General features: G+C 49.7%; 1 protein-coding gene across 2 annotated transcripts; it reads right to left on the reverse strand.

Annotated features, from left to right (window-relative positions):
- SKIC8 (SKI8 subunit of superkiller complex) lies at positions 1 to 17,979 on the reverse strand. Of its 2 annotated transcripts, XM_049614414.1 has the most exons (11): positions 17,906 to 17,979; positions 15,098 to 15,148; positions 14,353 to 14,380; positions 12,757 to 12,862; positions 12,204 to 12,376; positions 5,562 to 5,710; positions 5,283 to 5,376; positions 4,104 to 4,197; positions 2,722 to 2,814; positions 1,939 to 2,017; positions 1 to 232 (listed from the first exon to the last, which is right to left on the reverse strand). In XM_049614414.1, exons 2-11 carry the CDS (start codon positions 15,107 to 15,109, stop codon positions 143 to 145), a joined length of 918 nt encoding a protein of 305 aa, XP_049470371.1. In that variant the 5' UTR covers positions 15,110 to 15,148; positions 17,906 to 17,979; the 3' UTR covers positions 1 to 142. The 2 variants fall into 2 exon arrangements, with proteins under 2 accessions (XP_049470371.1, XP_049470372.1); XM_049614415.1 differs by lacking the exons at positions 12,204 to 12,376; positions 12,757 to 12,862 and having other exon boundaries at positions 17,906 to 17,972.
- Between the last annotated feature and the right edge of the window lie 1,960 nt (positions 17,980 to 19,939).

A 19,939-nucleotide genomic window follows, 5' to 3' on the forward strand; every position in this document is an offset into this window, starting at 1 on the left:
AAACATGAAAAGATTTATATTGTATCTACAAAATTTAAGTTTCTGCTACAATAAATGCTCTATTTTGTTAAGCTAGGAAGGTAAGGAATGTCACGATCAATGTATACATTCTCTTTGCAGCATTAGTCTGGGAGACTGGTGTTCACACTGGGCAATCGTAGATGTGAATTTCCTGGTCGTCACCGACAGACACAATTTTTGAGCCATTTCCATTGTATTTTACTCCCCAGACCTGTAAATCCAATAAAAAGAAAAAACAAAGTTGTCATGTCTTTATTCTTTATGAACAAACATCCTCCTCTATTCTCATCGTACCAAATCTAGAAAAACACCCAAAGGACGGTGTTCCGTGTTTTCTGAACCAGCAAGAATGGGGCGTTTTCTTTAACGGGATTATCTGGCATTGTTCCTGTCATCATCATTCCCTCACCTCCCATACTCAGTCAGATCTCATTTCTAAACACAAATCTGTGTACCTACAAACCTTTCAAGATTCAGAACCCGAGGAAGGACCTAATGCCGTGAAGATGGAACCCACAGGGGATGGGCATGGGCTTGCGTTTGAAAGAAAAAGGCCCCAGGACCATCCCCAGGGCATGACCTCAGGGGCACCTCACCTAACGCTGTGCCCCCCGCCCCCCAGCCAGCGATTCTCCCCTGTGACTAGAGGCCTCAAGCTGGATAACTAGACGTCACGGGGCACTGATATTACTCGCTGCGTGTTCAAGTGCACAGTCACACCGCCTTCCTGACAAAACACGCGGCCGGAGTTCCCTCAGGTCAGCCTGTCCCTCTGACCCCAAGTGGGGCGGGGGGGGGGGGGGTCCAGCCGCAATCTCAGCGTTGCCACCGGGTGGGCTGATGGCCTCACTGCCACCCAAACACCACCTCCGAGACCACCCCACTCAGCCTCTCGCACGGGGAAACGCAGCCAGCCAGGGGGGTTTACTCCCACGGCAGAATGTTTAAATCCAGAAGTGAAGTATCAAGACTGAATTCCCTCAACTCTGTTAGCACTGATTTAAGATCAAACAGAAAAAAGCATGAACAATTATGTTAACTTTAAGCTGCATTCCAAAGGGGACACGGGGCGCCTGGCTGGCTCAGCTGGTGGAGCCTGTAACTCTTGATATTGGGGTTGTGAGTTCAAGCCTCAATGTTGGGCCTATATACAGATTATTTAAACAAATATAAAATTTAAAAAAAGAAAGCATCATCATAAAAACTACTATGTATTGAAAGTCAACTTTTTTACTGCCTTGGGCATTTTATTTTTTACACTAACCAGTTTCCCAAGACTTGCTAGTCTAAATGGCTGGGGCCGGCAGCACTGGCCTCATGGGGAGCCGGGTAGAATGCAGAGCCCCAGGCCCCACGCCAGACCTACTGAGTGGGCCTCTGCCTTCCACCGGAGCCTCCACTCACCTCCACACTGGCAGAGACAACAAGGCCCCCAGGAAAAGAGAGCCCCCTTTTCCTCATTTAAACACTGATGCAAAAGTTATATCGATAAAGCCAAACAACCCATAAGAAATTGTGGCTTTGAGTATGTTTAAAAAAAAAAAAAAAAAAAAAAAAGAAGGAAAGAACAAGAAAAGAAAAAGATCACATCGCTTCATCACTTCTGTGGGCAGCTCCAAAAACGACAAGTGCCGACTTGTGGGGAAGGCCCTTCCCGAGCTGCACGGCAGGCCACACCTGGAACAGCGCTCCCGGCGGGCCCCCGGACGGCTGTGTGGCTACCGCCACATTCTCACGCCTCTCGGCTCGCTAGGCTGCCAGCACATCGGCAGCACCCGCAGCCCAGACAGCACACAGGATGCTGGCTGGCTAGACACTGAGCAGGGAGCCCCAAGGCCCCGGCAGCAGGTCGGGGAAAGGGGGGGGCAGGTGCAGTGCTCAGGCAACGCCAGCGGACACGAAGGAACTGGGCCATACCTGATCCTGGTGATCAAAGAAGGTGTGAACGCAAGTCCTCGTTCCAACGTCCCAAACTTTCACACTTTTGTCAGATGAACTGTTTTAAAAAAGGGAACATTAGTATCAGAACAGTTTTCATCCCGGTTTTAAAGTCGGGAGCAATGTGACCGGAAATCCCACCCTCCTGTCACCTACACTCTGCCTACCTGTACTCAGTGGCCAGCCTGGGCCCCGGGTGTGGGGGGTGGGGGTCCCGGTGCCGGCATCTCCGCGGCTTCCCCCACGCACGGAGCAGCCATTTCCCTGAAGTTCTCGTCTGCCCCGCCCTCGTGCAAGTGCCCTCAGCAGGAGTCTCAGACACCTGTGTCTGTTTCCGGATTGAGGGGGCCTGTCACGGCCTCCAAATGGAGGCTCGCTCCTGCAGGAAGAGGCTTCCGTAGCCTCTGAGCACTGTTATTAAACTGTCTGTCTCAAATCTTTCACCTGTCCTGGACGTCCCGGGCTGGAATAACACTGGGCTCTCAAAGCACAACATTCTGCAAACAGACCTACGTATTTTAAGTTACGATCGGAATACAGGCATCCACTCCTAAAGTAACTATGTGCGGAAGCCTAGACTGAAAACAGTCCACCTTCGATCCCGCCAAGCACAACTGCCTTCACAGCTTCAAACAAAACCCAAAACCAGTGAGGAAACCCGTCTACAAAAAAGGGTCAGACCATCTTCAAATTTTAAGGTGATTCCTAAAAGACCATCTACATCTTCCCAGCATTTAAGGAAGTGCCAAGAATCGAAAGTACCTGGAAACAAAGTGAGTGTCGTCAGGACAAAAGGCGACATTCAGCACCCACGACGCGTGGCCACTCAGTGTTCCAGCCAAGTTGGCGTGTTGTCTGAAATGGGGAAGTTTCAATCAAAATGGAGAGGGAACAAGTCTGTATGGCGGCATTAGCACAAAATGTGTGAATTTCCCCCGACAGCAAAGAGTACTATTGAAGCTGAGAGCTTAAAAGCTCAAAATAAAGGAACCACATTCTAGCAGCTCAGCAAGATGACTCCGGAGACAGGACCTGAGGGCCGCCAGGGGCAGGCAGGCCACCTCGGACAGCAGCAGGCTCTGACCCCGACCGCACCGTTTCCACCATATCCAAGGGAGGTGTCCACATCCACTCCACAACAGACGTGGCCTGCATACGCCATTCTCTTGTAAAGTTTGTTTTTGACAGAAAAGCCCATGGGCAAGCAGAGGAGGAGCAGAGAGAAAGAGAGAGAGAGAATCCCAAGCAGACGCCACACTGAAAGCACCAGCCCCGAGTCCTAACAAGCCAGCACACTGGATAGAGGCGCCCCCTGAATCTAACAAGCCAGCACACTGGATAGAGGTGCCCCCCGAGTCTAACAAGCCAGCACACTGGACAGAGGCACGCCCCGCGTCCTAACACCCCCAGTCAGCTCGTCAGAAGCCACAGCCCCAAGATCAGCCTTGCTGACCATTTTTTGTCTTCCAAAAGCTGCTAGAAGTACTCCTACTGCCCAGCAGCTCCCGAAAAACCCTCACAGGCCCAGGTGTGGGCTCGCACACAGACGGTCAGGGTTGTGGAACAGACAGATGGCAGCAATCTTAGCACCCATTCATCGCTGGGGCACGGAGAAGTGTGACGTGTGCCTCCAGGGGATCAGGACACCACATTCGGAAGCCGTGAACCAGAGGCACACAGGTCTCAGTACTGAGTCAAAGTGTCAAGCACACAAACACCTCTCAGGGGAGACTTGTGGGGGGAACAGGATGGGGAAAAGCCCAGGAGAAAGGGGCCTTGCACAAGCTGACGGTGACAGACGGCCACGACCTGAAGAGAGCGATCACTCTCTCTTATGCCTCCTCACCCGCACATTACTCACCTGCCAGAAGAAATTTAAAGTCAGAGAGCCCCACAAGAGGCAGGACAGCTGAGAAAAGGCAAGAAAGACCCCACCCTGGCAGGCAGATGGTGCACATCTCCCTCCCGGACATTCCCAGTTCAAGGACCGGGGTGTGATGGGGGAGGAAGGCCTGAGGCTCTGCACACAAGCCCCCAAGGGACCCGGGAGAAGGGCTGCATACTCGACAGAACTCCTCCAAGCAGTGGGAGACAAGACGGACACTGGTACTGGGCGAGAAGCCCGAGTCTCCGTGGCAACTTACACATCATATATCTTGATGTAGCCGTCATCTGAGGCAGTGACGAGCAGCTGAGAATCCGGGGAGAAGGTCAAGGAGCGGATGGGCATAGCATGGCCTGAAATTCACAAAGGCCCCGTTAGTCTCCCCCCACGGGCTCCCCACTGACAGCGTCCCTTTTAACGACCACAAGTATCTGAGCCGCACTGACCAGGTGCTTTTCGTCAGAGAGGGAGGGGAATGACTGGATGCACCCCTCCTCCTAATGTTCTGGAAACATCCATGCAATCCAGGCCCCATCCTCCTGGAGCCACCTCTCCTCAGTTCCCTTCCTCACCAGCTGGACCTCAGCACACATGGCTTGGGAAAAACTCCTCTACTACAAATATGGACAAATAAGGAAACACACATTGCTTCTGATCTGTATGAACAAACAGGACGCGGTTTCCCTACCAAATCCTGTGTTGTAAACAATAAACTGAGGAGGTAACGTATGCATGTGCCTGCCAGGATGGGGTCCTTCTTGCCTTTTCTCAGCCATCCTGCCTCTTTTGGGGCTCTGTGACTTTAAATTTCTTCTGGCAGGTAAGTAGTGTGTGGGTGAGGAGGCATAGGAGAGAATTCAGAATTCAAACTAGTACAAAAGAGCACAGGGCAGAGGCGCGTTCAGCATCCGACTCCTGGTTTCAGCTCAGGTCACGATTTCACAGTTGGTGGGTTTGAGCCCCGTGTCGGGCTCTGTGCCGACAGCATGGAACCGGTTTTGGATTCTCTCTCTCTCAAAATAAATAAAGATGTAAAACAGCACAGGCTAGAAGCCTCTGTCCCATCCACCATGCTTGACAGGGCTCGCACCCACACCCTGAGGCCAGCAGAGCAGAGGGCAGGCAGGGCACTTTCACCCACCGTCAGATTCTTGACAAAACTGGTTTTTAATCACGACTTTCTGTAGAACCAAACAAGACAGAAACGAAATTCTCATACAGCTGAGATATACTAACACAAAAAGTGAGTAAGCCTGTTCACCAAAACAAGCGCTCAACAGGGGTACAACTCCGACCACACACTAAGACTTGGAGGCGTCTCGGACTTCCAACTGAGATAGTATAAAGCTCATTTGTCATTTAGTAGCATTTTAATAAAAGAACAATTCTTCCTCTGTGGTCGGATAACCCCGTTTGCACAAAAGAAAATGAGCCATACCTTCCAGCGTGTGCAGGAGTTTTCCAGTTGCAATATCGAAAATATTGATGATTCCGTCTATGGCTCCACTGGCCAGGTACTTCCCATCAGGACTCTGTGGAGAACACGCGGAGAGCACCTGAGACTCCGTGTTGTTAGGCCATGCCCAGCAAAGTCGGCAAATCCCCTGCTCGCCACACCCCACGCCCGCCAGACAGCTGCCTGCCCCCAGCACGGCCACAGGCCGGAGGCACAGACTGCAAACAGTGGGAGACCGAGAAGAGAGCAAGGTTTCCTTACATATGCAATACTAAGAATGAACTTTCCTCTGGTGTCCAAAGAATATTCCTTTTTCCCACTTTCCACACCAAAAATGTTCACTTTTCCCACATGAGTTCCTGTGGCCAGATACTGGGAATCAGGGGAAAAGGCCAAAGTCCAGGCATCCACTGAACAGAAAGAAAGAAAAAAAAAACACAATGAGGAAAGATGTGACCTTAATTTTAAAAACTTTTTTTAAAATGTTTTTATTTTTGAGACAGAGAGAGACAGAGCATGAGCAGGGGAGGGGCAGAGAGAGGGGGACACACAGAATCTGAAACGGGCTCCAGGCTCTGAGCTGTCAGCACAGAGCCCGACGTGAGGCTCGAACTCACGGACCGTGAGATCATGACCTGAGCTGAAGTCGGACGCTCAAGCGACTGAGCCACCCAGGCGCCCCAATTTTAAAAACTTTTAAAGTTTTACCAAAAGATACATTTTTAAAAGATTAGAAATCATGTCCTGATTCAAAAACCTATGTGTAAAGGTGTTAATTCTTTACCAACTTAGTACAGATCTACTTAAATTTTAATAAAAACAGGACGGACAAGTGTCAACAAGGATATCGAGAAACCCAAATCCTGATACACTGGTGTGACCACTCTGAAAAACATTTCAAGTTTTTGTTTTTAATTTTAATCACTGGGGGCTCATCCTAAGCTCACCCCTTCATCCCATCACCTATTTAACCCACCCTCCACCTCCCTCCCCTCTGGTGACCAGCAGTGTGTTCTCTATAGTTAAGAGTCTGTTTCTTGGCTTGTCTGTTCCCCACCGCCCCCCCCCCATCTGCTCATTTGTTTCTTAAATTCCACATACAAGTGAGATCACATGGTATTTATCCTCCTCTGACTCATTTCACTGAACATGATACTCTTCCTAGATCCATCCATGTCATTGCAAATGGCAAGATCTCATTCTTATGACTAATATTCCACTGTATATGTATCACATCATCTGTATCTATCCACCAGTCAGTGGACACTGGGGCTGCTTCCAGATCTTGGCTCTTGTACATAATACTGCTGTAAACATATGGGTACATCTATGCCTTTGAATCAGTGCTTTGTATCCTTCAGGTAAACACTTAGTAGTGCAATTGCTGGATCACAGGATAGTTCTATTTTTAACTTTCTGAGGAACCGCCACACTCTCCTCCACAGTGGCTGCACCAGCATCCCCACCAATGCAAGAGGTTCCCCTTTCTCCGTATCCTCGCCAACACTCGTTACTTCTTATGTTGATTTTAGCCGTTCTGACAGGTGTGCGGTAGTATCTATCGTGGTTCTGATTTGCATTTGCCCGATGACGAGTGACACTGAGGATCTTTCATGTGTCTGTTGGCATCCGGATGTCTTCTTTGGAAAAGTGTCTGTTCATGTCTTCTGCTCATTTTTATTTTTAAATTTTTTTTAAATCTTTATTTATTTCTGAGAGACAGAGAGAGACACAGTGTGAGCGAGGGAGGGGCAGAGACAGAGAGAAAGACACAGAATCTGAAGACAGGCTCCAGGCTCTGAGCTGTCAGTACAGAGCCCGACACGGGGCTCGAACGAACTCACAAGCCGTGAGATCATGACCTGAGCTGAAGTTGGATGCTCAACCGACTGAGCCACCCAGGCGCCCCCATGTCTTCTGCTCATTTTTAAACTGGATTATTTTTGGGGAGTGTTGGCTTGTATAAGTTCTTTATATATTTTGGATACTAACCCTTTATCTGATATGTCATTTGCAAATTTGTTCTCCCATTCCGGTGGCTGCCTTTTAGTTTTGTTGTTTCCTTCACTGTGCAGAAGCTTTATCTTGAGAAAGTCCCAGTAGTCTATTTTTGCTTTTGTTCCCCTTGCCTCAGGAGACGTATCTAGAAGGAAGCTGCTGCAGCCAATGGCAAAGATGTTACTGCCTGTATTCTCCTCTAGGATTACTATGGTTTCAGGCCTCACATTTAGGTCTTTAGTCCATTTTCAATTTATTCTTGTGTACGGCGTTAAGAGAGTGGCCCAATTTTCCCAACACCGTTTGTGGAAGAGATTGTTTCCCATTGGACATTCTCTCCTGCTTTGTTGAAGATTAGTTGACCATACAGTTGTGTCCATTTCTGGGTTTTCTATTGTGTTCTACTGATCTATGTGCCTATTTTTGTGCCAGAATCATACCGTCTTGGTGATTACAGCTTTGTAGTATAGCTTGAAATCTGGAATCGTGATGCCTCCAGCTTTGTTTTGCTTTTTCAAGATTACTTTGGCTATTTGGGGTCTTCTGTGGTACCACACACATTTTAGGATTGTTTGTTCTAGCTCTGTGAAGAATGCTGGTGGTATTTTGATAGAGAGTGCATTAAATGTGTAGACTGCTTTGGGTAGCATAGACATCTTAACAATGTTTGTTCTCTCAATGAGCATGGAATGAAACCCATTTCTTTGCTTCCTCTTCAATTTCTTTCATCAGTGTTTTATAGTTTTCACAGTACAGGCCTTTCACGTTTTTGGGTGGGTTTACTCACAGGTATCTTATTGTTTTTAGTGCAGTTGTAAATGGGATTGTTCTCTTAACAGTCTGACAATTATTTTTATTTTTAAAAAATGTTTATTTTTGAGAGCGAGAGAGCACAAGCAGGGAAGGGGCAGAGAGAGACGGAGACACAGAATTTGAAGCAGGCTCCAGGCTCTGAGCTGTCAGCACAGAGCCCGACGCGGGGCTCGAACTCACGAGCCGTGAGATTACGACCTGAGCTGAAGTCGGCCGCTTAACCGACTGAGCCACTAAGGTGCCCTCAGTTTGACAATTTCTTAAATGCAAACAAGTACCACAACATCTGGCAGTTGCACTCCTGGATATCCACCCGAGAGAAATGAAAACACGTGTCCACACAGACTTGGGCAGTGGTGTTCACAGCACCGCCCATAACGGTAAAAACCTGGAGAGAATCCAAATGTCCATCAAGTGCTGGGTGGGAGAACAAAATATTCTGCAACGTGGTAAGGGAACACTGTCCAAAAACAAAAAGGAGCTGCCGGCACACGCCACACCACGAATGAGCCCTGAAAACCTTACACCGCAGAAAGATGGTGTAGAAGACAACACCCCCCCCCCCCCCCTACATGGAAGTTCTCCAAAGGCAAAACTGCAGACACAGTGGGTCTGAGGCTGCCTGAGGCTGAGGCACACACGGACTGCACGTGGACCTGAGGGGACGTTCTGAGGCGCGCGAGTGTTTTAAAACTGAACTGCAGAGCCGGCTGCACGGTCCGAGATTTACAAAAACTCGGTGAACCGCACACTCACCGTGGGTTAACCTGATGCTGCAATCACAGCAGTGAAAGCTTGCCTCAAGAAAGCTGCGAATAAAGGAACACGTACTGCCATAAACACTCTTCTGTTGTGCCATGATAGGACAAAGCGTTTGCCAAAATTAACAAGGAATAAGGACTGGAAAGATACACTGCGTTTTTTAAAGATCGCCTGTTTTTTCAGTCACACCATACAACGGAGTTAAATTTCAAGAGCTCCGTTCAAATGTGACGCGTCACGGTGCTCCTCCCGCTGGACCCAAGGGTCTGCAGACTCACGCGCAGTCGGGGTGAACAACTTGCTTCACATCTCTCTCTGGGGACACACCATTGGTGGCATTTCAGCATTTCCTTTCTAGGCTCTCTGGGAACCTCTTCCGAGGCAATCCCAGAGCTCCAGGGGCCTCGGGGTCCGGGCCTGGAGGCCAGGGAGTCATCTAGTTGCCCGGCTCCTGTCTGTCCCCTGGCCCACGTGCACTCTTGTATAGGAACGTGCCCTAAGTCTGGCCACCCTCCCCTGACAGGACACAGCTTGTTAAAAGCACAGACAGACTCCCTCCCAAGTCGCTCTCCTCACGCCTGGGCTGGGCTCGAGAGGGCAGGCCCTTCCCAGCCCACGGGACGGAGGACAGGCTGCTGAGCTGGACTCCTGGCAGACAGGGGTCCCAGCACAGGTGGGTCAACAGTGTCTTCCAAGGGGTTTTAAAACAAAAATCCCTTGCAAATTTTAACACACTCAAAGGAGTGATCAATAATTTAGCTCTATCGCTTTTCTTACGAAATGTTTTAAAAAGGAAACTTCAGGGCACCTGGGTGGCTCAGTCAGTTAAGAGTCCGACTTCGGCTCAGGTCACGGTCTCATGGTCTGTGGCTTTGGCCCCGTGTCAGGCTGTGTGCTGACAGCTCAGAGCCTGGAACCTGCTTCAGATTCTGTGTCTCCCTCTCTCTCTGCCCCACCCACCCACTCACGCTCTCTCTCTCACTCAAAAATAAACATTAAAAAAATGTTTTTAAAAAATGCTCAATCAAGATCTGAAAAAGCTTTTGTAATCAACAGCTACTTTTTAATCTGTAAATGACTAGCATTTACTCTATAATAAGATTATGCTTTCTTGTTCCTATTATAATTAGCTGTTTACTGGAATAACAGTTTTTAGAGAATCTGATTTTTATTCCTTGCAGTTTAATAGAATAACATTTCTGAATTATTTTTACAATTCCCTATTAACTGGTTTACAATATGGAATTTTTAGTACAAAATATCCTTATGCTCACAACTGAAGGAATTCTTATTCCTTATTCCCGCACCCTAAGATTTATATCTGCATAACAGACATTTACTCTCGTAAGCCCCACCTCCCCAATGGGAGGGCAGCCCCCTGCCGTCCAGGCTGTCCTGCCGTGGGGGGGGGGGGGGGGGGGGGGGCGAGGCCCTGGCTGCTCCCACTCGTCTTCCCAAGCGCCAGTGTGCTGGGGGCAGCGTCTGTTGTCTTCAGCCTCACTTCCTTCCTCAGGATCAGTGATTTTCTTTCTTTCTTTTTCCGTGGTGGTCAGTCCACATCCCCCAGGCATATTTCCCAGACAGGTACAGCTTCGGGGCCACGTCCCCGTATTCATTGTCCGGACGACTCAGCTGCTCCTCTGTCACCCAAGGAACTGCCATTTGGTGGCCGGGTCCGGTTCTGTGCAGATTCCTGAACCAAGAGAAATCCAGCCCCTTGACGAGTCTCTGCACCCTGTTTCTTTCCTAACAGTAACCTTCCAACGGGCACGTGCCTCACACACGGACGAGGCGCCCGGCTGTCGACGGCACTGCTGGTCAGGGAAGGCCGGCTGCATGCAGACCCACCCTCTTCCCTGGAACCAATCCAGCACTCGTTTCTTCAACTGCAGCGTGCCCGTGACCACGACAGCCATGCGGTGACCTCAGCGTCCTAGGTCTGGGGAAGGCCTGGGTGCCCAAGGTGAAAAGGCAGCAAGAGATCTGCCTCTTTTTCCTCTCCCTGCTCTGTAACAGTCTTTGTAGATTTGGGGGCCAGTCTGGGACCCCAAGTCCTCCGTGAGTGACGTCGGCAGATAAGGACAGGGGCAAGACAACCACCTGGGGCGATCACAGTGTCCCCCATACGTAGCCTTTTCCAAATGCATATCCAGCCCACACACCCTGATAACTGTGCTTCAGTGGAAACAAAATAGGGTCTGGGCACGCATATCCTTTAAAAAGCTCCAGGGGTGAGCCTCACTGACCGGGGAGCCTTGCTTCTGAGGGAAAATACACGCAGTTTCCAGACAAGCTAGCCTCCTTACAAACCCTGGGACTACTATTCTTTCCAATATAAAGCCGGTCGTGGTTACTGAGCACAGCCAGTAGGGGGCAAACCTCCCCGGGGCTCCAACCAAGGGAGGTGTGCCAGGGAAACGGCTAAGCGTCTTCTCTGGGATCAAGGCAGGTGGCTCCCTGTGCTCTCTAGTGGCCATCACCCATTCTGGTGAACAGCCCCTGGTCACGAATGCCATACAGACATTTATAAGTTGAGGGGACAAGGGATCCTGAGATGTCGCACTGCTTGTGCCACATGACCCGGCCCACCGAAATCATTAATCAAGGCTGATGGACAAGACTATGCTGTCCTACGATGCTTTAGATAAAATGAATGTTATTCCAGAAGTTTCCTGTCCCTCAGATACAGATCATAGGAGAGACTGCCATGATACAGACCTGAGAGGACACACTACTGTGGACGAGAGACTGCTATCAGGCAGGGCACATGTCAAATTAGAGCACGGCAAACAGAACCCCTGGACCATCCGGATACAGGTCCACACCCCCAAATCTAAAGCTTCTAAACAACTGTTTTTGAAACAGGGTTAATACCAAAATTTATTTGGCAGTGAAATCTCACCTGCGCAGACACACACACTCATGTTTCGTTGCTAAGATATTAATGCTCCCTCCAACTCCACAAAAGGTATCACATAACCCATAGCCCACACACCCCCATTATCCTCTCCAAGCCAAAAAATTCTGAACCTGGGTGGCTCAGTCGGTTAATTCTTGATTTCGGCTCAGGTCACGATCTCACGGTCTGTAAGTTCAAGCCCTGCGTCAGGGTCTATGCTGACAGCTCAGACCCTGCTTGTGATCCTCTCTCTCTCTCTCTCTCTCTCTCTCTCTCTGCTCCTCCCACACCCCCTCTCTCAAAATAAATAAATAAACTTAAGAAAAAAAAGACAAATTAAAAAATCCTGAACTGTAAAACATACCTATCCCTAGAGGTTTTGAGAAGGAAGTGTGAATGTCTATTATCTTCCCTAAAAGCACAACTCTTACCAGGTCCTGCATCTATGGACTTTATCTGTTTGCCGTTTTCCAAGTCCCAGAGACGAATGTGAGCATCAAGAGAACTGGATGCAGCAATGGGCAGCGTGTGGCTGATGTCCACGGACACCACACCCAGTTGATGGCCCTCCAGACTCCACTGTAGGTCCAGCCTCTCATCACACCTTCAGCGGGGGACAGAGAAATGGGTTTCTTCACACACAACACGCTGTACCTGGCATCGGAAATTCTGGCCCCCGTGACTGTGCGCTACCAGCGGTCTGTGACAGGCAGAATCAGAGGGGACCTGAAGAGCCACGGGACACCAAATGCGGCCAAGTTTTAACTGTGGGACTTTTTTTTTTTTTTTTTTAAACTATAGGGCCTTAACGTTGAAGAAGAGGAAAACAAGTGAGGAAAAAATCAGCTGCCTTTTTATACCACCAACTGCTACCGCTTTGTAGCTCAGAAAACAATTAATACTTTCCTGATTGCAACTTGGGGGAGTCCAGAAGCAAAACCCTAAACCTCACTTTCCAAGGCTGTCAGGGGAAAGAGCGCTCACCATTTCCAGACCTTCACCAGGTCATCCAGGGATCCCGTGACCACTGTCTCAGAGTTTTCTTTCTTGTTTGTCCCCCAGGCGACTGACCAAATGGCATCATCATGGGCTAGAATGGAAAGCAGTTCGTTTCAAAGTCTTCATGCCACTTCTAAACTGTTCCGAAGCGGAAATACCGCTCCAACGATTCTGAGGTCCATCCACCTGCCCCCACAGGCAAAGTGCCCTCCCACCAGCTCCCATCAGAACCGCAAAGGCACACATGAGCAGCCGAGGTTCTGAAGAAGCCGCTTACCCCTAATCACAGGTTCACCTGGCGGGAGGGAGCACTGGAACGATCCGGGGCAGCCCGCGTGCATCAGCCCGGAGCGGCTATCACTCGGTTAAAACTAGTGAAACCGGTGGGAAACTTTCACCCCCAACCAAAGACCTACACTTGATTAAGCCTTATCTCTTAGAGATCTTTAGAAACCAACAGGCAGTTCAGCTGCAAACAGTACAGGTCCGGAAATAAATACCTCCATACCTGAGTTGCCTCTTGCCATCAAATGTCTATTATGCTTAACGAGTCAGTTACCACATTAATCTTTTTATAAGTATTACCTCAATCACAATAGCCCTATCAAGTAGCTGCTCATTTTACAGACAAGGAATCGGAGGCTGAGAGAAGCCAAGTAAGTCACCCAAAGTCAAAAGCCAAGGAGTGAAACTGGGACTCCAACCCAAACTACTAACAACTCAAGTGCAGCTTGAATCTGAAGTCCGCCAGCTGCATAGCCAGGGGGCCTGCCTGTCAAGTCTGCAGACCGAGCCTTTATTCGTCCCGGGAGCAGTGGTCAAGGAACACCTTCCCAAGACGTGAACGTAAGGGCCCCGAACAGCTGTGACTCACGTACAGCCCCGTGGCTCCAACGACTCGCCCACCCGAAGCCAGCCTGCTGCCCGGACGGCAGGAGCTGCACACCAGGTAGCCGACTGGCATGCCTCATTAGCTGGTTATTCACCCGAGTTAACTTGGAAGAATGCTTTGGGCTTACACTTCAGGCTCCCTAAACGTCCCTACTTAGAGCGGAAGGGCTTTTATTAGGCGTTCCCGCAAACTCCTCCAGGCGCTACCTGACCCGTCCAGGTGTGCTTCACAGGTGCCCAGAGCCCAATATCCCTGGCAAGCTGCACTCCCGGACTGGACTCTGGCCTCCCCCCCCCCCCGCCCCCCCCGCCTTTACTGTGGTTCAACCCTTCCAGACAAGTCCCCGCGCTTGTCTGAAATGGAAGAACCACAGTAAAGACTCCCAAGGCAAGTTCTGAGGCTCAAATGTTTCCTCTTTCACCCTGGGAGCTGGGAGGCTCAGAGCTGCACCTTCCTCAGGCGGGAAAGTTTCCCTCAGTCTATCATGTGACCCCTGCTTTGTCTTTTCTTTTCAGTTAGTTGTCTGGGGGCTTTTGCTGCAGTTTGTTTCTAAGTGTATTTGTTTTCAGCTGCTTCTGCCAGTTCTTCTGCAGAGAGCACGTCTGGGGACTGCGCGTCTGGTCAGCCCAGAGACTCGGGGACGACACAGTTCTCACAGGTGAGTGTGCCTGAACAGGCAGGCCCCTTACCTTGCTCCTGTTTGAAGAGAATACTGTACTGAAAAAGAACAGACGCCACGTTAGACCAACGGTCAGACTTCAGATGTATCCCGTTCCCTCCCCTAAAACGCCCCGGCGCCCAAGTCACCAGCCATCCCCCCCGGTAGATGTGGTTCCCCGTGTGACCTACGTCCCCTGCCCCCACCCTGACCATCCTGCAGGCTCCCTGATTCCTGCTCATGTAAGACTTGCACAGTCGACTACACCAGAAAAAATCAGCTCTTACAGAAGCTGGGGTCTCTCCTCCCCCCACCCCTAGGACACTGATAAATTCCGTGCATTCCCTGCTCTGGTCACCAGGAGGCTCTGGGTCCAGTTTCCAGCCTAACTTCTGCAGTTGTATAAAACCACACAGCCCGCTTAACCTGTTACTGCTGTCCCTTTCCAATACTTTTTCTTTCTGGTTTTTAAGTACCAATTCTTTTAATTTTCATTTTTTTTATTAAGTAAACTCTATGCCCAGCGTGCAGCTTGAACTCACAACCGTGAGATCAAGAGTCACATGCTCTACGCACTGAGCCAGCCGGGCACCCGCTGAGTACAAATTCTTTCAACGTGTCCGTAAACTAAGGTACAGGCTTAGTGCATTTTGGGTCATGCACTTCAGGAGCAGAGCAGGAATCAGAGGCTAGTTTCCTGACCACACACCCAGACAACATTCTGGGCCCCAACCTGCCAGAGACCAGCTGATTCTACTCCCCACCATAGGCCTTACCTGGTTGGTCATCTCCTCGACCAAGGATGAAGGGCTAACGGCCAGACAGTTCTGCGGAAACATCAGGGCTTCAGTAAGGGGGTGTCATCAGGACAGAGGGGGATACACGAGGTTGCCCTTATCAAGAAAAAAAGGCAACCCTCTGCCACAGCGCTGCCCTGACCTTTTCTATGGATTGGCCCCAGGGGCCCCTTCACCAGCCCTGCCGGGTGGTGTGAGCTCCCCTGGAGCCCAGGGACCCCAGTAACACCCACCCCATGCCGGGTGTTCCTCTCCCCAAGTCTGACTATAGACAGGGACCAGCCTCCCTCCCTTGTTGCTCTTCAGGGAGACAAAACCACAGGCTCTTTTATTTTTTAATATTATTTATTCAAAACTCAAAAAGCAAATATGTGGGAACAAAGCTGTTACAGCCTCTGAAGGGGTCACGAGCACATGAATGAGGTCAGCAGCTGCAGACACGCGTCTCCCAAAAGGCAGCAGAGTCTTCAAGGACTTGGCTCAGCTAACACAAACTTACTTTAAGAACAAATTGAATTTCTCAGGCTATAATTGTCCTTGTTATTACGTGTGTGTGCCACAGACCCCTCCGGCAGCCCTGCAAAACCTATAAACCCCTTCTCGGGACTTTTTAAATACACGGGACTAGAAAGGAAACCGAGCACTGTCAATTCTTGGTATTCAAGGCTGTCATGTTGTACATGACACCCAATTAGCGAAGACTGACCCCACTGCTCCCAGGAGAAATGGGCAAGGGCCCTGCAAGCCGCCTGTAACATTTTTGTCAACCGACCAACACATAACTCGTGCTATGTGTGATTCTGGTTGAAGGCCGCTTACGTGATACGTATTGCTAATTCCTCAGTTTTCAACTCACTGCCGACGGCAGCATCACTCAAGCCCAACTGAAACGTATCCAACACACGCGTTTTCTCCGTAAGGCACCTCGCGGCCTTCTTGCGCTGAGAACACGAACATGCCACTTTAGCACAGTGCTCAGGGGCCATTTTAAACAGTGATGTCACCGGCAAAAAGCATAAAAATGCAAAAGCCATGACACTAAACAGCCTGGAAACGAGAACCCTTGTTAACACAGGAGGGCTGAGACAAGAAGGCAGTGTCGCCTCAGTCAGCTGTAGCTGAGAATGTGTCAGGCGACCCAAACTTTTTGCCACCGTGCACTTGTCTGTGACAGACCACGAAAGCACTGCAAGTACTGACTTTGGGGCCACAAATAATTTCAGTGTGTAGGCAAATTTGCAGGTACAGAATCTGGAATAACAAGCATGGATCAACCGAAATAAAATGTTATCAAAATACAAATATTAAATTGTTGATAGCATACCATACGTGACTATTAACACAGAGCATGACTTAGCATCAAGTCTAATAACTAGTACAATTCTGAAGTCGTGACGAACTTACGTCCAGGGGATATGTGATGAACATATCCAGAGGATATGTGACGAACATATCGTAAGATATGGAAACATCTGTGATTTCTATTGGTGACAAAGTCACCCTGTTAATACTGTGGTTTGCTGCCTACATTCATAACTGGAGGAAAGGCTAAATTTCAGTTAGAGATTAGAGAACATAAAAATGTGGCTTTTCTTATCCACTTTCAGGCCCCCCTCAATTCTACCCAGGGACAGCAGAAACCACACAACTAAGGCATTCAGGTTACTCGCTTTAAATCTGCAAATCCCAAAAGGCCACCGTGAAGGTTTTCCAAGGATAAGAGGAAAAACAAACAACTTCTAAATAACCCTTGTCTATGAAGATCTCAATCAGGTTGGTAGTGCTTCACTCATCCGTGGCCCAAGAACGGGGTCCTGCCCAGGGTAGGAATGACGATACGGAGCTCAAGCCGGGGCTGCTGCCCCATGAAGCCCAGGCCTGCCCTCCTCCCTTCCCACCCGGATCTCATGCTTGGCAACAGGGGAACAAGAAGGATTAGGAACACCTGCAGGACGCCAACTTCCAAGGAGCCCCCCTCCTGCCCCAGGACAAAGGGGAGCTTCTGTGGAGGAGTGACATTTGAGGGCTGGCCATGAGTCAGGCCCTGCTTCAGGTTCCACCCGGGGACTGGCCCGCTGAACCCTCGCACCCCAGTGAGTAGGTATTCGTGGTCCCACCTGAGCCTTCCTGGTAACCTTGCAGAGCTTAAGGAAGCCTCGGAAGATTGTTCCGAGGGCAAACGGGGGACACAAGCTACATCACCTCCTCTTTCATGCTCTCCTAACAGGTCATTTGAGAGCGGAGAGGCCCCCAGAACCTCTTTTGCCACCTCCTCTGTTTAGGGAACTTCCCCCCGATTTCCCAGGCGGAATTCGTTGCTGTTTCCAAAGCACACTGCACGTGCAGTTTGTACAGTCTGCCTGCCAATTTGTGCAGCTTGTACAGGCAGGTTCGTAACCCACGAAGCTAGGTGGCACGCGAAGGGACGAGAACCCAGGGACCCAGCCTGTGCTCGCACCTATCCGCTCCCCAAGAGGACAGCGTGGCCCAAGGCCTGGAAAACTTCCGTTTACGGTCACAGAGACTTCTCCCGAGAAACCAGCCCTAACCTCGAGGCTGCACAGAACAGTCTCAGGATGCAAGACGAGGCCACCTACGGCCCTCCTCTCGGGCCCCGCACGCCGAGAGGCAGCCAGGACGCAAACAGTCACAGAAGCCACCTTCGGGCCCCGCGGCCTGGAGTACCCCGGAGCAAACCAGATCGGAGGCTGCCTCCGGCCCCCCCTCGCTCCTCCGGCCCGCGGCCCCCGCCACTGCCATCCCCAACCGGCGAGCACCTCAACTCACCGCCGCCCCACCGGCTGCGCTGCCCGCCGCACTTGTGACGCGAGCTCGGAGCGACGGCGTCGCGCACCGATGAGCTTAGGGGGGCGTGGCAGCACGTCGCCCCGCCCCCTCCCCGGGGCGCAGGCGCGCGACGCGGCACCGCCTACCGACGCGGCTTCACGCTCCCGGCCCCGCCCCTGAAGGTTTCTGCCACCTGTGGGTGGGGGCGGTGGGCTTCCGTTTCTCAGGGTTGGACTCCCGCGGGAGCCCCCCTACCCAGGTGGAGGCTGGAGTCCCTCCCCCCCATTCCGATGGAGAAGAGGCGGGGGTCGCCGGTCCCACAGAAGTGCCCCCTCCGGATGGAGGAAGGTGCGAAAGCGATGTGTGTCTGGGGGCGGCCCCTGAAAGCCCAGCCCTGAGACAGATGCAGTCTCACCAGATTAAAACTGGGGTTGTAACCAAAAAAGATTCTAGTAGGTGATGATAGTGAAGTGCGGTCACAGTGAATGCATGCCCCTGAAGTCTCCCTGGAAGTTAGAGCTTCACAGGATCTAGGTTACCAGGACTGCAATTCTATGATTGATTTCAGAAAACTGTTAGACTGCACAATTGTTTATTCTTACAATGGCATGAAGTTCATCTTTGGGGACTTTTGGAGGAGGCTGTGTTGCCCTGAAATTGCTTAATAGACACACAAGTCTCCCAGGGCCCATTGTCTGATCCTCAGTAATTCCTTCAGTGACACCTCCGCCATGGAAACCATCCAGCCCCAGTGGATCCCCTGCATGTCACTGGTTTGGAAAGCTTGGGTCAAAGCCAGCAGGCTTCCAGACATCCTGGATTGTTAAAATTCTTATTCGGTGCCTCTTAAAAACCAAGCTATTCCTGTAACCATTCTGGATATGTTTGATCACAGGACATTTGCCCCTAAGGCTAAGAGAGAATGTACAAATTACATCTTCAGGCCAAGCGGAGTGTGTCTTTGAATTGGAGGCAATTCCCATGACCTCGACCAAATGCTGAGTGGACCCTGTTCAGACACATCCCACGAAGCCAAATACACAGAAACTGGCCCTGCAATGGCTGGGACCCATTCTCTGAAAGTGCAGAGAGGACTTAACATCAGTCCCCCAAAGCACTGGTGGTTAGCAGTGAAATGAATAATCCTCTGGCCTTCTGGACAACCAGTTGCCTTAGTTTTGGCCAATCTGCGTGTTTGTTTTTGTCGGCAAAATTTGTGGGTTTCTCTGGTTTTTGAAAATAGACTGATTATTATGTGACCACTCCCAAACCAGGATAATGGGATCACCTTTACTTTGACTTTTAGCTTTTAAATATAAAGAAGTATCTTTGAAGACTTCCACTTTAAGAATGGTAAAATTGTGGCTATCAAAAGTGCCTCAAACTATATAAGTAAGTGAACTTTAATCTGTATGATTTGGGCTTAGGTGGATATTTCTTCTTTTTCTGTGCATTGACTATAAATCCCCCACTTCAAGATTATCCTAAAAGTACACTGATCACTTTTGCGCGTCTTAATTTTATCTGTTGTCGGATTCCTAAGGCTTTCACTCATCTATTTGCTTGCTTCCAAATCTGCCAGTCTTCAGTTCCAATGGAAGTAAATTGGGTATCAACTCAAATTTTGTCAGGCATTATAGTTGTTCTAAATAAAAATTCAATTCATCATCTTCTAAAAATGAAATAGAATAGATTAAAAAGAAATAACATAGAAGATATAAGAGTGCATCATGCATAGTAAAGTTACGTCATGTAAAAAAGAACCAAAACGTGTTTCATATATTCAGATAATGGAAAGGAAATATGCAAAGGAAATGCAAAGGAAAATGTTTCTTGCTATGAGTTGTGCTAAGAAGTTTGAAAACGATTGCAGTAAAGGCTTTCTAAAGACCTTCCAGCTCTATAATTCTATAATTGTGTTGGAATTCCAAATCATTCATTTAAAAAAGATATATTGTGTACCAGCTTTCACCCCTGTGACCCCAGAGCACCTCCATGGGTCATTGGCATGGCCTTAGCATTGGAATGGTCAGA

This window comes from Panthera uncia (genome assembly GCF_023721935.1).
Source record: "Panthera uncia isolate 11264 chromosome B3 unlocalized genomic scaffold, Puncia_PCG_1.0 HiC_scaffold_2, whole genome shotgun sequence".
Classification (NCBI taxonomy): domain Eukaryota; kingdom Metazoa; phylum Chordata; class Mammalia; order Carnivora; family Felidae; genus Panthera; species Panthera uncia.

Bases quoted from the DNA above. Each gene is read 5' to 3' on its own strand.
- SKIC8 (XM_049614414.1), bottom strand. The intron at 4,198-5,282 runs GTATGGCTCATT...TGTGAATTTCAG, and splicing joins ACTCCTGCACACGCTGGAAG to GCCATGCTATGCCCATCCGC. The intron at 2,018-2,721 runs GTACTTTCGATT...TTTTTAAAACAG, and splicing joins GACACTCACTTTGTTTCCAG to TTCATCTGACAAAAGTGTGA.